The 19,007-nt window shown below is 41.8% G+C and overlaps 1 protein-coding gene across 8 annotated transcripts in view; it reads right to left on the reverse strand.

Moving 5' to 3' along the window:
* MINDY2 (MINDY lysine 48 deubiquitinase 2) overlaps positions 1 to 19,007 on the reverse strand; it is a 117,461-nt gene that overhangs the window by 78,303 nt on the left and 20,151 nt on the right. For all 8 annotated transcript variants that reach the window (XR_012153985.2, XR_012153984.2, XR_012153986.2 and 5 more), the window contains exons 2-3: positions 10,964 to 11,021; positions 402 to 466 (exon numbers count right to left, since the gene is read on the reverse strand). Coding sequence is in view for 3 of the 8 variants with exons in the window: in XM_073303748.2 (XP_073159849.1) it covers positions 402 to 466; positions 10,964 to 11,021 (123 nt within the window). In the remaining 5 variants the exon portion in view is untranslated. The remainder of the gene's footprint in view (positions 1 to 401; positions 467 to 10,963; positions 11,022 to 19,007) is intronic.

Genomic DNA, 19,007 nt, shown 5'->3' on the forward strand with positions numbered 1-19,007 from the left:
GTACAATGGAGTCTGTCACTATATTTGCTGCAGATAAAGGAACTCATTTTGCCATGGCGGATATAACAGTATGCAAAGACATTTTATTTTCTTTGCTAGAAGAGAGGCAGAGACTTAGAAGTCAGATTGAACACTAAGCCCAAAGCCAATCTGTTACTATAAACAAGAAAAAAAGGTATTTTTTCAAGAAAGTGATTCGTATAGCAATAACTAATCTTCTCTACTTTAGGATAGATACTGTAAAACTAAGTTTGATACTGAATAAATAAGAACAAAGGCTCTATTTTCCATACATTGGTGAATTTTACAAATCTCAACAAAAGTAATTTTGTGGGGAAAAAAAAGCTTTAGTTCATTACTGAAAAACAAAAAATTGCTTTTTTAGAAACTCTGTTTCTTACCTGCTCGTAATTTAGACGTTGAATTTCAGAAATCTCTTTTGGTTTTGCATCAAGAATATAGTCTCCTTAAAAAAAAAAGTTTTCAAGTTATAGTTTATTCTACAACTCAAAGCTTTAGACAACTTTTAAAGAGTACCTCTATCTGCCTGAAGCTCTTTGACAAAATGGTGGCATCTTTAATTAACAACCTTTAAAATAAATAAATCAAACAAAAAAAATTACCACTGGAACAACTTCTCAAGGGTCATAGTGGATTCTCCATCACTGACATTTTAAAGTCAAGATTGGATATTTTTGTAAAAGATATGATCTAGGAATTATTTGGGGGAAGTTCTATGACCCCTGTTATATATGAGGTCAGTGATCCCCTCTGACCATAGGAACTGATGAGTGCCCACTTCCTCAGAACTTTAATCAGAATTGTTAGAGAAAAAGCACATACACAATCTCATCAGAAGTAAAACCCAAATGACAGGTAAACATTTCAGTTGGGCATGTAGCTATGCTATTTGCTGACCTTTTTTTTGCACTAGTACAGTCATTTATTCCTAGAATTTGACAAAATATTGTTTGCAATGTTCTTTTAGTGTTTTATAAATTAATTTTTATTGGGTCCAAGTTTTTCTGTTTTCTGTACAGTTTTCAATGTGTCCTGATGAGAGTTAAATATTAATTAATATAGTTTATGCCTTTATCCAAGGCAATAGGATTATTAAAATACAGTAGGTTATATATACAAAGTTATACAGACACAAACTTGCAATTCTTACATCAAACAAAAATATCCCCTCCCTATTTGTATCATATTAACATACATGCTTGTGAAAAGCTGGTTATACTGTTTGAATGTCTTGTCTATTTATTTCCCATTTTTATATTTAACCTTTATAAAATATTCAAATCTTTGTTTCTATACATTACACTTTGTTTCTGTTCAAAATGTGTTTTTTCCCCTGGAGACACATGCCGAAGCGAAAGTTACAATTCTGCTTGCACAGCAAAATATTCCTCTTGCAAGTGCAGACCACCTGAGTCCCTTGTTTAAAGATATCTTTCCTGACAGCCTTATTGCCCATTCAGACTAACCCTTGGACTAGATGGGAAACAGCCCTCTATTATCCAAGTGAAGCTGGCAAATCCTGAGTCATATTTCAAGTTTAAGCCACCAAAAGAAATTGTAACAGCAGCAAAGGGGCCGCATGGCAATGTAACAAAGTACATGAATAAAATCAGACACCAAATTAGAAACCAATATAGATTTTAAAAGAAATGTGAAACCTGAATCCTTTATCTATGTTTTCAGAGTAACAGCTGTGTTAGTCTGTATTCGCAAAAAGAAAAGGAGTACTTGTGGCACCTTAGAGACTAACCAATTTATTTGAGCATAAGCTTTCGTGAGCTACAGCTTTCTATCTATGTTTTGTTAGCTTCAGATTCATTAAATTCAATTACTTCAAATAAATGTAAAAATAAAGGACTATTATTTGGTTGTGTTTTATTTAAGCTTAATTTTAATTTTGCATTTATTTTAGAATCTGATTTTAGTTTGCTGTAAATTTAATATGAGCAATTATATCCAAATCAAATACTACTGAAAAGTAGGGTTGTCAATCACAGTTAACTCACAAGATTAAAAAAATTAATCGTGATTAATCACACTTATAAACAATAGAATACCAATTGAAATTTATTATATATTTTTGGATGTTTTTCTACATTCAATATTGATTTCAATTACACAGAATACAAAGTTTACAGTGCTCACTTTATATTATTACTAATATATGCACTGTAAAAATGATAAACAAAATAAATAGTATTTTTCAATTCACCTCATACAAGTACTGAAGTGCACTCTCTATCATGAAAGTGTAACTTACAAACAGATTTTTTTTTTGGTTACATAACTGCACTCTAAAACAAAAAAGAGTGTAAAACTTTAGAGCCTACAAGTCCACTCAGTCCTACTTCTTATTCTGCCAAATCGCTAAGACAAACAAGTTTGTTTACATTGTCAGGAGATATTGCTGCCTGCTTATTTACAATGTCACCTGAAAGTGACAACAGGCCTTTGCATGGCACTTTTGTAGCTGGCATTGAAAGATATTTACATGCCAGATGCACTAAAGATTCATATGTCCCTTCATGCTTCAGCCACCATTCCAGAAGACATGCTTCCATGCTGCTGCTGCTCGTTAAAAAAATAATGCATCAATTAAATTTGTGACTGTACTTCTTGGAGAGGGAGAACTGTAGGTCTCCTGCTCTGTTTTACCCACATCCTGCATATATTTCATGTTACTGCAGTCTCGGATGATGACCCAGCACATATTCGTTTTAAGAACACTTTCGTAGACTATTTGACAAAAATGCAAAAAAGGTACCAATGTGAGCTTTCTAAAAATAGCTACCGCACTCAACCCAAGGTTGAAGAATCTGAACTGCTGTCCAAAATCTGAGGGACAAGGGGTGGAGCACGCTTTTAGAAGTCTTAAAAGAGCAACACACTGATGCAGAAACTACAGAACCCGAACCACCAAAAAAGAAAATAAGCTTTCTGTTGGCGGCATCTGATTCAGATGACGAAAATGAACATGCATCAGGCCGCTTTGCTTTGGATTGTTATCAAACGAAACCCATCATCAGCATGGAAGCATGTCCTCTGGAATGGTGGCTGAAGCATGAAGGGACATATGAATCTTCAGTGCATCTGGCACATAAATATCTTGCAACGCTGCTACAACAGTGCCATGCGAATGCCTATTCTCACTTTCAAGTGACATTGTAAACAAAAAGCGTACAGCATTATCTCTTGCAAATGGTAACCAAGTTTGCTTGTCTGAGCAGTTGGCTGAAGTAGGACTGAGTGAACTTGTAGGCTCTAAAGTTTTACATTGTTTTATTTTTCAAAGCAATTATTTTTTTGTACATAATTCTACATTTGTAAGTTCAACTTTCATGATGGAGATTGCACCTGTACTTGTATGAGGTGAATTGAAAAATATAATTTTAGTTATTTTACAGTGCAGATATTTGTAATAAAAAAATAAATATGAAGTGAGCACTGTACTCTTTGTATTCTGTGTTGTAATTGAAATTAGTATCTTTGAAAATGTAGTAAACATCCAAAAATATTTAAAATAAATGGTATTCTATTGTTTAACAGCGCGATTAATATTTTTAATCACTTGACAGTCCTACTGAAAAGTTTTTCAAATGGATGATCACTATGAGAAGGTGATATGCAAAATAAACATTGTTGTATTGATAAAACAATTCTCTTTGTTAGGTTTATATAAAAACAGTTTATTTTTGAATATTTCTCTTATACTGTCCACTGACAATCTGCCTAAACCAGGCGTTAACAACTCAGGTCCTCAGGGATCTCCAACCATCATCGAGGTTTTTGTTCCAGACAGCAAATAAATTGTTTTTATTAAAATCCATCAGTTTGCATTGCATATAGAATGTTCACGTGCCCTGGACGTTATGATGAATTAGGACATTTAAGTGTTTCATATGCAATATTAAGCAGTGTACATTTTAAAACTAACTATTAAGTGCCAGTTGGTTTAAAATCCTGGACTATTGGTGGTCACCAAGGACCAAAGGTGATCTAACACACCAGCTAGAAAATCTCACTCTTTGGGACTGTAAATCTCACTCTTTAGGGCAGTCAACCCTCAGCATCTCTGTTAGCTATTAGTTTATCAAAGAGATCAGAAAATCCTAAAACATTTGTCTAGACTTGGATTTTTAAGATGTGATGAAATAATATAGAGCAATGCCCGCACAGCACAGATGATCATAACCCCAGACAAATACATTCTTAAACAAAGTTAATGAGAGATCTTGAATCAATACCCAAATTGTTGTTTGGCATGAGTTACAGACCCTCTGAAACAATAGATCTGTAGACACTGATAGAACATAGCAGTATCTGCTTTATATGTCAGATTAAAACATGGTATTAGATTTAGTTTCAAATAGTTGTAGAATTTGACTAATGCATCCAGATCTAATAAGCTATTTAATTTGTGTATAATACGCTAATCAAGTTATATAAAAATTGAGGATATTGGCGGCAGCCAACTGGCTAAGAGTACTGCAAAGAGCCAACTCCTTTCCCCACAAGCAGCATAATCTTCTGTCTCTTGGGAGTAAGAGATGTGTGGGGACCAACCAGACCAAAGGCTCTTGTCCCATCCCATTACTCTATACACACACAAGTTAGCTACCAGCCTTTCAGAATCCTCCCAATGTTGCTTCATTTTGCCTTGCAGCATCAAGGCTCCTTCACGGGGCCATGAGCATGGGCGTGTATTTGGCACGGTTTACCCGGACACCTGCCCCTGCTGCAGCAGGAGGGAGACCCTGGCGCACGTTTACTTGGAGTGCACCAGTTTGCAGCCCCTATTTCAGCTCCTCACAAATATTTTGTTATGTTTCTGGCTACACATTTCCCCTCACTTCCTTATCTATGACTCCCTATCCGTGGCCCCACAAAGCCGCGGGACCTCCTGGTCAACCTCCTCCTGGCCCTGGCTAAAACGGCCATCTATAAAACCAGGGAGACGAGGTTGGCCGATGGAGACTGAGACTGTAAGGCTTATTTTCCTCCGTCTGTTCACGCATCCGGGCATAGTTCCTCTGGGCGGCATCCACCGACTCCCTTGATGCCTTCAAGGAGCAGTGGGCGCTGTCCGCGGTTCTCTGCTTGGTATCCCCGTCAGGTTCCCTTTGTTTGACCCTGTTCATGTTATTTTATTAGTTGTCTCCCAAAATCACTTGGCTTCCAGGTCCTGTGGATCCCTTCCTTAGGCTGGGGGTGGGGGAGGGACCCTTTAGCAGTGGGTTGGCTTCTGCCCGCCCACTTCCTGGACCCCAATAGGAGCATCTTTCTCCCCCAAACCCTACGAGTTAATTCTTCCCTTATCAGATATTAACTTACCATCTCCTAACAGGCTCTCTGAGAAGAATGAAACAGTGGGAATTTCCTCACAACAGGCAGCTTCTTACCATAATCTAGAAAACCTAGCAGACCTTTAGCAAGAGATCCAAAAATTACTGTGTCCTCATGAAACACTTAATAAGGGGGACCATCTGTCATGAGTGCCTGACTCGCCCCTATCTTTTGAGCTGATGTGAGGCTACTAAGAAAAGCTGTCTTTGCAGGTAGGTGGTGGTGGTAAAGGGAACAGCTTGCTCAGCACTAAGGTGGGAGGGGGGAAGAATCCATCAGCTCTGCTAATACTTAGGCTTGGCAGAATTGAACTTTTATTTTATTATTTTGACAGATACTGTTGATGTTTATTTTTAAGCACAGTTTACAATTTTTATTATTTACATTTTCACAGTTGAGGGAGATCATGGAGGGAGGGGTCAGACAATGACAGAAGATGATGAGATTAAAAATGTTCAAGCTTTATAACTGTTAACATCAACTGTCAGCATCAAATGTCAAAATATACAAAGTAAATATCCTTAAATCAAACTAAGTTCTCAAGCGGCATTTCTCCTGGTTTGCCTATTTGGAAATTTTGATTAAGAAAATACTTTCTGGTTGGTTTGTGAGTGTACAGTGAAATTGACGTTTATGACAATTATCAAAGAAAATCTCATCCTTCCAAGTCTACCAATACTATATTGAGGTCACAAGGATGAGGGGGGCTTCCAAATCAGTGGAAAAACACAAATGGGGCCTTTAAGGAATCTTCCTGCTATGGGATGGTGGAAAAACATGGCCCTGGATAGGAGTGTGTTATGCAGATACTGCTGCTAGAAGGAACCTTACGGAGCGGATTGAAAAATTGAGATTTCCAGTATTGCTGAAATTGGTGACGTCAGGGGAGAAAGCTGGTGCCGAGATCCCCAAATGAAAAAATCTCTTCCATTCAGCTGTATAATTAAATCTGGTTGAAGGCTTCTTGCTTTAGACCAGAATGTTCTGGACCTCAGAAGAAAGCTTCTTTCTGTGGACATCATCCAGTCAGCATCCTGGCTGTCAGATATAACAGAGTGGGGTCCAGGTGTATAATCTAACTGCTGTTCTCAAAGACTATGCAGCCAGGGCCGGTAAGGTGATGGTGGCTGTGTTGAAAGGCTCATCAGTTCTGAATACCAAAACTGCCTGGCCCATACTGGAGTTTCCTCAGTACCCTCGGCATCATGGGCATTGATGGAAAGGTATGCATTAATTTTTTTTTCCCCAAACACACACACACATATGACATCTGTCAGGGAAGATGGACTCCAACACCCTCTTAAACAGATTGTCAGACTTCTGTTGTTCTGGTCTGTGGCAAATAGGTCTATTTCTGGAAATCTCCGCTTGTGAAAGATGCTATGTAGGACTAAGTCTCTGACAGATCACTCATGGTACTCTGAGAACAGCCTATCAGCTGTTCTATGCAAAAAATAAGACCAGGAAGGTGCAAGGCAACCAGTGTGGTTTGGTTCAGAATGCACCAATTCCATGGCCACATGGCTGCCTGATAGAGCAGGGAATGATCTTGCTCCCCCCGGTCTGTTGACATAATGCATAGTTGTGGTGTAGTCTGTCAGAACATGTATTGTGGAACCAGGAATGCTTTTTCATGCCAGCTGGACAGTTCTGAGCTCTAGATATTTATGTAGAGAAAAGCTTTTTGAGATGTCTGGCAGAGTGTCTTGGGAGGCAGCAGTCTGTAGAAAGGTACTCCGTTGTACACCTGATGAGGAGAAGGCTTCTTGAGGGACTGTGACCATCATGTCCATGCAATGCCTTCTGGATAAATACACTGATTTCAACTTCAACCATCCTGCAATGGAAAGTAGATGAAGTCTGGCATAATCTCTGACCTAAGTGCATGAGGCCATGGGTCCTAGTAGCCTGAGATATGTTCTTATTGATGTTCTTAGCTGATCTTGAAGTGGGTTGATAAAACATATCACCGTTTGGAATCTTTTGTGTAAGATAAACTGTCACTGACCTGGACTCTATCAGTGTTCCTAAGAAATCTATGCCGAGTCAGTACAGTTTTTTGTCTTTTGATGTGGGTCTAGTGAGGCAAATCACATCAGATTTATTTGCATTGAGTTAATTGCCTGTAGTGGTGATCTTCCTCAAATCCTCTAGTAGTCAATTTATGGATGAACCTGGATTCTTTATCTCCTTAGATAATCTGCCACGACTAGTGAATACGTTCAGTGCTGTGGAAAGACCAAGGGTAGGACTGGTAGCAAGATGTTTCCACCAGGAATCCAACTTATTTCCTGTAGCCTGGATGGATTGATATATAGAATAGGCCTCTTGCAAGTCAAGAGCTGCAAATCAGTCCTGAAGATCTAACGAGGGAATTACAGAGGTCATAATCACCATCCTGAACTTGAAATATAGGATTTAAAATCCTATGAGTTCTAATACCCTCGGGAGGGGAAAGGAGAGTGTCTAACCTAACAAGTTTATCTAAGGGAAAAAGATGTGTGTTTTTGTAAACAGATGATTAAATATATAAACTCTGATTCTGACTAACACCTGCTAGCACAGTGTCCAGAGCAAGGGAGACAACTGCAGAGGTTCTGTCTCACAGCCACAGGCCATAAGAAAGAACTCAGGGACAGCTGGACCTGTTCCAACCTTTACACCATCAGGTGAGGGGGGGGGGGCTTAAAAGGACACCTAGGATGCAGGCATAGCCCCACACTCTACAGGCCAAAAGAAACCATCTCACATGCACACCAAGAGCAAAATTCATTTAGCCAATCACTCAAAGAAGTAGTCAGTCAGTCTGTACGGGGAGATGTCAGCAAACCAGTAAAGTGTCTGAAATCACTATGGCTTATTGCTGAAAGCAGCCAAGTCAGCAAGACAAAGTGGCCATGTAGCAAACTCAGCTTGACCAAAGAAGGAGGGGAGGAGGTTTTCGGTGCCACAGAAAGGGCAGCTTGACCCAGTGTCCTTCCTGATAAGCATTGTGTTGAAGCTGCTGATACATGCATTTTAGAAGAGCAGGATGTCTATTGGGGCCTCAAGGCTGCAAACTCTGGAAAAACTCACACCTGGTTAATCAATAATCAGAAGGAGCCTCTTGATTGACCATTGGATCTGCTTGCTTAACGAGTTTTCTTTAAGGGACATGGCATTCTATTACTAAATGTAATGCATAAATAAGGGAGAAAAGTTTGAGGTAGTGGGACTCGTCAGGACTGGACTCTCCCTCTGGATGCATCATGTGTTCCCCACCAGCACACAGGCTGTCGCTGTGCCACTCAAGAGCCACACTCAGCTTTGGTAATTATCAAGGGTTGGGGGTGTTTTACTAACCTGTTGCGGACGTGTGTATAAGTGCTTGAGACTAAGTAAAGTTTAGCTTTAAGTGAAAGCACTCGTGTTGTCCTGTTTGTGCCAGCCATCTATTGGTTGCACAGCCGTGTCTCCCCTGATTTATTTCCTGACACCACCTCGCACAGAGTAAAAGTTACCAAGAACTTTGGGTTGAAAGAACCCCGGGTAACAAGTCCAGAGTTGTAATTCATCCTTATGAAAATGTTATAGAATATCTCCATAGCCAGTTTACTAGTAGGGCTGCTTAAGAGTTTCTTTGTAGCATTAGCAATGGTAGAAGTGCTTTAAATTGCCATTATTATTCACTGTTTGCTATATGTAATAGGTGCTGGTTACCAAATTTCATAAATAACCTCAATCTATATGCTTAGAACAGTCTTCAAACAGTAGATTAAAAGAAAGGCTACTGGGAAAAAAAACAAACAAGAATTTTTGAATTATAGCAACTAAGAAAAATTTAATTGCAGCTCCAAATTACAGATATGTATATGGCCATATAGACCATGTGATGTTTCCCATTCTTTCTTGCCATCTCCCTATAGCTCTTGATGGGACAGAGATGACAGTAGCCCTCAGTTAAAATGATCTCTTGCAAAACAGCCATTACCTCCCTTTGTTCCAAGTAACAATGAAGCAAAGCTGCTCTCAAAGAAGATTGAGACCCTCAGCCGTGAGGGTCCACGATCTCCTCAGCGTGGCTTAACTTCTTTCTTATTGAGAACAACAAGAGGTGGTGGCCATTTCCCAAGAGAACAGTTCTCTGGGAAATTCCCTGAAGACCAAAATTATATTTAATCAGCCTCAGTTATGAAAAGTAAAAGCAGAAAGTTACTACTAATCATAAAATGAATGCCTTCAAATGGAGCCAATGCGTGAGATTTCAGTGAGTTTTAACTTCATGGGGAGTTTGAAAAGTCTGCTATTCCATTATTAAGCTTAGTAAAGTGTTCCGACACTGGATACTAAATTTCTTAAAGAACTCATTTAAAAAAAACAAAACAACTTTAAAACTGATGTTATTTCAAACTCATTAACCAAATTTATTTGTAAATTCATTCTGCATCAAAAGATCAAGTGCTATAACTGTGGGAAGGATATGCTGTATTCCTTATACATAAAGTGGCTGAATTCCTGCTTTAAGAAAAAAACCCACACCACACACCTCAGCTATGGAAGCACCAATCACAGTTCCATAATACATTCTCATAAAAAGTAAATCTAAACCATCTATCTACACAAGTGCTTCCTACAGTAGCACAGGTTCATTCATTGTGTAGCGCAGGGGTTTTCAAACTGGGGGTTGCAAGGTTATTATATGGGGGATCATGAGCTGTCAGCGTCCACGCCAAATCCTACTTTGCATCTAGCATTTATAATTGTGTTAAATATATTAAAAAGCACTCAGAGGCTTGCTATGTGAAAGGGTGGTCACTAGACCAAAGGTTTGAGAACCACTGGTATAACGCCTAATCTTTAGATGTTTTTCCTCCTTGTTACTTTAACCCACGATATAACATTCCCTCACTAGGGAATAGTTTACAGAAAATTGTTCTTTTCACATTTTCAGGTTAATTTGATACAAGAAACTGAAACATCACTCCAAAGTTATTAGGCTAGGAGGATGTAGTATCTAGAGCTTAAGATGTGTGATGATTGAACCTTGAATGTCTGAATTTTCTGAACTATCAGTTAGACTTGTCCTCTGGAAAGTTGCAGATGGGTTAGAGACTGAACCTGAGAATGAAGTGGTCCCTGCAAATAAGAGACCCCCAGCTGCCACGCCAATTACATTAAGTTTTTGCTGTTCCTATAATTAGGCAAGAACAAGAAGGAGAAATATAAAGTCACTGTAGATAATTAAAAGAAACAATTGTCTTAGTACTTTTCAGAAGATACAATATGAACAAAGCAAGGAACAGGAATGAGAAGATGTCTGTTGGCATCCTGGAGCATGAGGCCAGGCCACCTGCAAGATCCAGGCCATAAGCTGGCAGCCACAGCAACATTTTACATTTAACCACAAAGGTAGAGCACAGAACTTCCATTAGCAGCACCAATGAAAACCATAAATGGTAACCAAAGGTAGTCTAATATACCAGATTATATTTTGTGTAACCTATATTCAATCAAAACCTGCTGGAGAAAGTTTGATGGAAAAATATTCTTATGTAATTCTACCAAGTGATAAACTACTTCCTTAAATACAATTATAAATCTATTCTGGATCACTACTAACCTAAATATTCCATCAGCTGTTCAGCAGTTATGATTTCCATCATTGGTGGCAGCTTGACCTGTGAAAGAAAAGGATTTTGTTTCAAAAATGGAGTACATTTGAGGAAGTCTGTTACATTAAAATCAAAAAGTGATTTTACAAGCTTTTCTGGGCAGAGACCATACCTGTCTGTGTTTATACAGCACGTAACACAAGGGGGCCCAGATCCTATATGATACCTTTAAGGGATATCATAGTATAATATTTCAAAAAATAGAAAACACTTTCTAGTACATGAACTAAACACAAACAAGGGTGAAAGATCTCTCTGCCACAACCTGAGCGTACGGTCACACAACTTAAAGGGATAAGAGTTGCATACTATATTTCATGTAACATGGTGAACTTTCCACTATATACAATTAAAAAAAAAAATTTACTTGGTACATCTTTTGCTTTTCTACGATCTTTTCCTTCCTTGCTTCACTCACCCTTTTCTTTCCTCTCTCTTCCCCTCCAACTCCTGATCTTTCCCTAGAATGTTTTCTTCCACTTCCTCTCCTACATTTTTCCTTCCTTCTCACAAGGTCCATCCCTCTCTCTATTGTATTTCACTTTTCTAAATTATCCCATCAAGTTTTTCCTCTCTCCCCTCCATCATGCAAATACAGATATAGGATTTTTTTTTAAGAGAATACCTAATCACAAAAGGAATAAACTTACAACCTAAATAGATACTAAATATTGGGCCAAATTCCTGTGGAAGTACCGAAGTGAAACCCCTCTCCATATACACACTCATAAAGAAAGAATTGGTGCTGAAATCCCTGAATCTTGCTTGGGGCACCATCTTTTGTATCAGTCTCCAACTAGTAGGGGTCAGATAAATGTGAAGCTCTCACGCCAGTCTCCCAAGCTTTTGGGGCTGCTAGAAGATAAGAGAGTCTTCTCTGTTTACTTCTTTACCAACTCTGAACACAGAGCCCAAACCTCAACTGAGTCACCCTCTTTAGAAAAATAGTTCCAGTGACTACTTCTGCAACTGATGAAAATGAAATTCAATTGTCAGTTTCACTGCTTCCAGTGGGATTCAAAAAAAGCAGAAATGGAAACCAATAAAACAAGTTTTCACTCCGCTGCATCTTGGCAAAACTATAAACAGCATAAGCAGCAGTAGAGCTCACCTGAAAACTCTGGAAGACAGAACAGCATCAGGTGACACTTATAATTTTGGAAAGGTTTCAGAATCATATGGGCTGAAAAACCTTAATACTTGATTCTCAAGAAGCTGATGGCAGCGTTTGCCTAGACAAGTGTATTTTTGAAACCTTTTAAAACTGAACTACTTAGAACGATTAGACTTATAGAACATCTCAACCTAATTGCAAATCAAATCTATTTGTACAGGGCTTCACTAACACTCTACAAACAAATTACTTTCAAATCCTTTGGCAAGTGTGCATACAAGATTTTTGCCAAAATGGCGTGCAGCCCTAGAATTCGGTTGCAAGGATTTGTCTACACATGGAAGAAGCCCAGAATAGCTGTTGCTGAACAGGTATTCCACACTAACTCCCCATATGGATACACTTTTGCACTAAGAGTGCCTTTAAGTTTCAGGTTAATTCATTTTAGAAATGGATTACCCCAAACTGCTAAAAGGCACTCAGTGTGGAATAAGAGCATTCACACAAAATGTCAACGTAGAATAGCTATTGAGATCTAAATTTGCACCCTACTTATTTTCCAGTAATTCCCTTGTATAGATAAACCCTTAAATCCCCAAGCAGCAATATTGGTCCATACTGTCTTTCAGAATCCACAGCAGGCCATGAAACTATAGCTATTTTTCTGTTACGTAGACGTTCCAAGAGCTAGATGCCTGTGCTGCCTTCAAACTTGACTACAAAAATGTGCTTCGTCCTCCCCAGAGGGTTCCAGCAGAAACTATAACTAATAGAAAATAAGATCCACTTAAGCAATGTCAGGATATGGGATTACATCTGCGCTGAAGTCTCTGAACTGGCTTCTCGTTCACATCCCATCAATTCACACTAATAGTGGATTATCTTTAATGCCCTGCCTAGTCTAGAACTAATCCCTGCCTCTAATGATTTGGGGGTAATCTATATGTATAACTTACAAATTCTGGTTATTATGAAGTAATAGTAATTTTCATAGAACAGTATCATGAATGCCCCTCTGTTGATGTGTACCCACCATGGGCTGGCAGGATTGTTCAAAGACCAGGGACAATGCTGAGTCATTAGAACTCAGCCTTGTATGCAGGCTAAAGTACATTGGGACAATGTTTGCTTGAGCTGGAAGGGAATACCGCCTCATCCTGTCTGAAAGGAGAGGGGAAATGCAGAGTGGAAATTCCCCAAGCAGGACAAAAAGATACTAACATACTGATGTTGGCCATAGAGGCTGGGTAGATCAGGGGAAAATTCACAATAAGATACAAGTATAGGAAAATGAGGGGAAGAGGATGGTTTGGCCACATTCAGGAAGCAAGCTGACCTAGGAAGAGAGGCTCCATGTTTTGACAGAGAAGTCATATAGCTGCAAGGAAAGGATCTTGGATCCCACAGAGGACCCTGTACGCAGCCCAAAGAATGCTCCGGAGTGGTGAGGAAACTCAGGCAGGGAAATGCATGTAGGGATGATTATTTTTATATAGATCTGTGTATTTCTCATGCGATTAAGTAATAATGTGCTAGAATTCTGTGCAAAATGTCTGTGGGTTACTTGCTACACCTACCACGTAGCCCCTTGAAGGCGTAAAGCAGAAGACTCACATCTTCAGGTGGAGTTTGGAAGAGGGCTACTTAGAGCCACAGGTGAGTCAGCACTGCTCCATTTCTGTGAAGAGGTAACATGCGCGGTTGGTGCCCAGGCCATGTGCCAGACAGGCCAATGGAGGAAACAGGGCTGCAGCCTACTGACATGAAGGCAAGTAAGCATCTGGATCTTCTCACAGTAATCTGGTGGGCCACCAAAAAGGGGGACACTGCCTCTCCTCATGGCAGTTAAGTATTTTCGCTGGAAAGTACTTGGAGCCTAAATAAAACAGTTACTCATCTTCTTGTAACTGTTATTCAAGATGTGTTGTTCATGTGCATTCCTATCAGGTGTGCACACGCCACGTGCATAACAGTCGGAAGATTTTTCACCTAGCAGTATCCATAGGATTGGCCTGGGCACCCCTGGAGTAGCGTCTTCATGGCGCCCAATATAGGGCCCAGCCGAGCCAACCTCCCATCAGTTCCTTCTTGCTGGCTACTCCAACAGAGGGATAGGAGAGAGGGTATTGGAATGGACATTAACATCTTGAACAACAGTTACGAGAAGGTGAGTAACCGTTTTTCTTCGAGTGCTTGTTCATGCCAATTCTAGTCAGATGATGACTCATGAGCCCAAGTTCAGGAGACAGGGTCGGAGTTGTCTGCTGATTGGAGTACCGCTCTACCAAAGGCCACAGTCTCTGGCCCTCTGGGTAATTGCATAGTGCACAGTGAAAGCGTGTACGGAGGATCAGGTCACTGCTCTGCATATTTCCTGGGTAGGAACCTGAGCCAAGGAAGTCGTTGAACAGGCCTGCGCCCTGGAGGAGTGCGCAGTGATCGAAGGGGCAGGCACCCCTGCCAGGTTATAGCACTCTCCGATACAGGATGTGATCCAGGACGAAATCTGCTGAGAAGAGACAGAAAGACCTTTCATTCTGTCTACCACAGCGACAAATAACTGGATAGACTTTCAAAATGGCTTCGTTTATCTCAATGCAGAAGGCTAGTGCTCTGCGGACATCCAATGAGCGAAGCCTCTGTTCCTGCCATTTGAGTGAGGCTTCGGATAAAACACAGAGAGGAAGATATTCTGGTTGATGGGAAACTGCAAGACAACTTTTGGAAGGAAAGCTGGATGAGGCCCGAGCTGAACCTTGTCCTTATAGAACACCATGTAAGGAGGCTCGGATGTTAAAGCCTTGAGCTCAGCCATCCTCCTAGCTGAGGTTATCACTACCAGAAACGCCACCTTGTACGGGAGGTAAAGAGATTGGAGCAAGTTGCCAGTGGTTCAAAGGGCAGACCCATCAGTTTGGAAAAGTCCAGATTAAGGCCCTAAACTGGGATCGGCTACCTGCCATGTGCATATAGAATGTCGAGACCTTTCAGGAAACAGCTGACCATAGGGTTGGCGAAGACCAAGCGGCCCTCTGCACCTGGATGGAAGGCAGAATGGCAGTCAAGTGAACCCTTACTGATGACATGGACAGCCCTGCTGCTTGAGATGGAGAACGTAATCCAATATAATCAGAATAGTGGTGAGCATCGGGGAGGAACAATGTGCTGACCAGATTGAAAATCTTCTCCACTTGGCAAGGTAGTTAGCTCTGGTGGTGGGGTTTCCGACTACGAAGGAGGACTTGCCTAACCTGGTCTGAGCAGGAAAGCTCCATCAGGTTCAGCCATGGAGCTTCTACACCATGAGGTGCAGTGACTTGAGGTGCGGGTGCTGGAGACAGCCATGATCCTGAGTTAATAGGTCTGGGAAGAACAGCAAGCTGACTGGAGCGTCCACGGACATTTCCAGGAGTGATGTGTACTATTGTTGGCAGGGCCAGGCTGGAGCTAACAATATCACCAAAGCTTGTTCCCACCGAATCTTGAGGAGTACCTTCTGAACAAGCAGAATGGGTGGAAAGGTGTACAGTAGATGGCCTCCCCACGGGAGCAGAAATGCATCCGTGATGGAGCCGGGGCTGATTCAGGAAGGAGCAAACCTGCTGGCACTTCCTGTTGAGTCATGGGGCAAACAAAACTGGGGAAAGCCCCACCGATGGAAGGTTGAGATCACAACGTCCAAGCATAGGGACCACTTGTGGCCATGGAATGACCTGCTGAGATAGTCCGCCAACTGGTTCTGTGCCCCAGGGAGGTACGATGCTTACAAGTATATCGAATGCCCTACAAAAGTCCCACAGCACGAGGGCTTCCTGGCACAGGAGAGAAGAGTGTGCACCCCCGTTTGTTGATATAAAACATCGCCTTGGTGTTGTCTGTCATAAGTGATGCACATCTCCATGTTAAGTGGGCTCGGAAAGTCAGGTACACCAGGCATACCGCTCTCAGCTGACATGTATGTGTAGCGCAAGTTCTGCCCGAGACTAAAGGCCTTGAGTCCTGATGTCTCCCAGATGTGCTCCCGGCCCAAGGTTGACACATCTATCACTAGTGAAAGACGGCTGTGGGCTGGTGAAGGGGACCCCTGCACATACCACCTGTGAGCCGAGCCACCACAGGAGAGAGAGTCGAGGACAGGACAAGGCAGGGTCACGATCCTGTCCAAGCTGTCCCGGACTGGCCAATACACCAATGCTAGCCATGACTGAAGGGGCCGAAGTCTGAGTCTGGCATGCTACATCACATAGGCACAGGCAGCCATGTGTGCTAGAAGTTTCAGGCAATTCCTTGCTGTGGTGGTGGGGAACTGCCCAAGACCCTGAATGATGTAGCTGAGGGCCTGAAACCTTCCTTCCAGGAGGTATGCCCTGGCTTGTGTCGAGTCCAGCACTGCCCCCATAAGCGCTATCCTCTGAACTGGGGACAGCATTGATTTCACCTTGTCCAGAAGAAGGCCCAGCTCGTCGAACGTCGCTCTTATGAAGTCGACTTGTGCCTCCTCTTGAAACCTGGAGCGGCCCTTGATGAGCCAGACATCAAGGTATGGGAAAACTTGTACCTGCCACCTGTGCAGGAACGTGTACATAACACTTGAAGTGCCACTGACAGACCAAACAGGAGGACTGTGAACTGGTAGTGATTGTTGCTCACCACAAACCAGAAGTATTTTCTGTGGGTTGGAGTTATTGCTATATGAAAGTATGCGTCTTTAAAATCGAGGACAGCACACCAATCCCCTGGATCCAAGGAAGGGATGATGGAGGCCCAGGAGACCATATGGAACTTGAGTTTCTTCATGAACTTGTTGAGTTCGCATAGATCTACAATGGGCCTTAGCCTGCCTTTGGCTTTCGGTATTAGGAAATACCAGGAATAGAAGCCCTTGCCTCAGCTCCTGAAGAACATCTTTCACTGTTCCCAGCGAGAGGAACGAGTGCACCTCCTGTATAAAGAGTTGCTCATGAGAAGGGTCCCTGAAGAGAGACGGGGAAGGGGAGTGGAAGGGCAGGAGGGTAGAGAATTGGAGAGAATATCCCCTTTCTACTGTACGTAGAACAATGTAATATGGGCCCAGGCAGGATAGAAAGGGGACAATCGTGACGAGAAGGTAAGGCAGGGTGGATCCAGTTCCGGAGCAGGTGTGCCATCTCGTGCACATCTTCAAAAGGCTTGTTTCTGGCCGAGGAAGGCTTGGTCTGGCCAGAGCTCTGGTCCGAGGATAGGTACAGCCTCTTCCTGCTACTCTGTTCCTCCTCCTGGATGGATATAAGCTGTTCAGGAAGGACAGGAAGGGCAGAAAAGGTGGGGGAGTTGCACTGTATGTAAGAGAGCAGTATGACTGCTCAGAGCTCAAGAATGAAACTGCAGAAAAACCTGAGAGTCTCTGGATTAAGTTTAGAAGTGTGAGCAACAAGGGTGATGTTGTGGTGGCAGTCTACTATAGACCACCAGACCAGGGGGATGAGGTGAACGAGGCTTTCTTCCGGCAACTCGCAGAAGTTACTAGATCGCAGGCCCTGGTTCTCATGGGAGACTTCAATCACCCTGATATCTGCTGGGGGAGCAATACAGCGGTGCTCAGGCAATCCAGAAAGTTTTTGGAAAACGTAGGGGACAATTTCCTGGTGCAAGTGCTGGAGGAACCAACTAGGGGCAGAGCTCTTCTTGACCTGCTGCTCACAAACCAGGAAGAATTAGTAGGGGAAGCAAAAGTGGATGGGAATCTGGGAGGCAGTGACCATGAAATGGTCGAGTTCAGGATCTTAACACAAGGAAGAAAGGAGAGCAGCAGAATACAGACCCTAGACTTCAGAAAAGCAGACTTTTACTCCCTCAGGGAACTGATGGGCAAGATCCCGTGGGAGAATAACATGAGGGGGAAAGGAGTCCAGGAGAGCTGGCTGTGTTTTAAAGAATCCTTATTGAAGTTACAGGGACAAACCATCCCGATGTGTAGAAAGAATAGTAAACATGGCAGGCGACCAGCTTGGCTTAACAGTGAAATCCTGAAAGTTTACAAGAAGTGGAAGATTGGACAAATGACCAGGGATGAGTATAAAAATATTGCTCAGGCTTGCAGGAGTGAAATCAGGAAGGCCAAATCACACCTGGAGTTGCAGCTAGCAAGAGATGTTAAGAGTAACAAGAAGGGTTTCTTCAGGTATGTTAGCAACAAGAAGAAAGTAAAGGAACGTGTGGGCCCCTTACTGAATGAGGGAGGCAACCTAGTGACAGAGGATGTGGAAAAAGCTAATGTACTCAATGCTTTTTTTGCCTCTGTCTTCACGAACAAGGTCAGCTCCCAGACTGCTGCACTGGGGACTAGAGGGGATGCCATTTTAGATTTGGTTTTGGTGAGTAGTGAGGACCTCATAGAAGAAATGGTTGTAGGGGATAATCTTGGCTCAAGTGATCATGAGCTAATTCAGTTCAAACTGAACGGAAGGATTAACAAAAATAAATCTGCAACTAGGGTTTTTGATTTCAAAAGGGCTGACTTTCAAAAATTAAGGAAATTAGTTAGGGAAGTGGATTGGACTGAAGAATTTATGGATCTAAAGGTAGAGGCGGCCTGGGATTATTTTAAATCAAAGCTACAGAAGCTATCGGAAGCCTGCATCCCAAGAAAGGGGAAAAAATTCATAGGCAGGAGTTGTAGACCAAGCATCTCAGAGAGGTGATTAGGAAAAAGCAGAAAGCATACAGGGAGTGGAAGAAAGGAGGGATCAGCAAGGAAAGCTACCTTATTGAGGTCAGAACATATAGGGATAAAGTGAGACAAGCTAAAAAAGTCAAGTAGAGTTGGGCCTTGCAAAGGGAATTAAAACCAATAGTAAAAGGTTCTATAGTCATATAAATAAGAAAACAAAGAAAGAAGA

This window comes from Lepidochelys kempii, chromosome 10, assembly GCF_965140285.1.
Source record: "Lepidochelys kempii isolate rLepKem1 chromosome 10, rLepKem1.hap1, whole genome shotgun sequence".
Taxonomy (NCBI): domain Eukaryota; kingdom Metazoa; phylum Chordata; order Testudines; family Cheloniidae; genus Lepidochelys; species Lepidochelys kempii.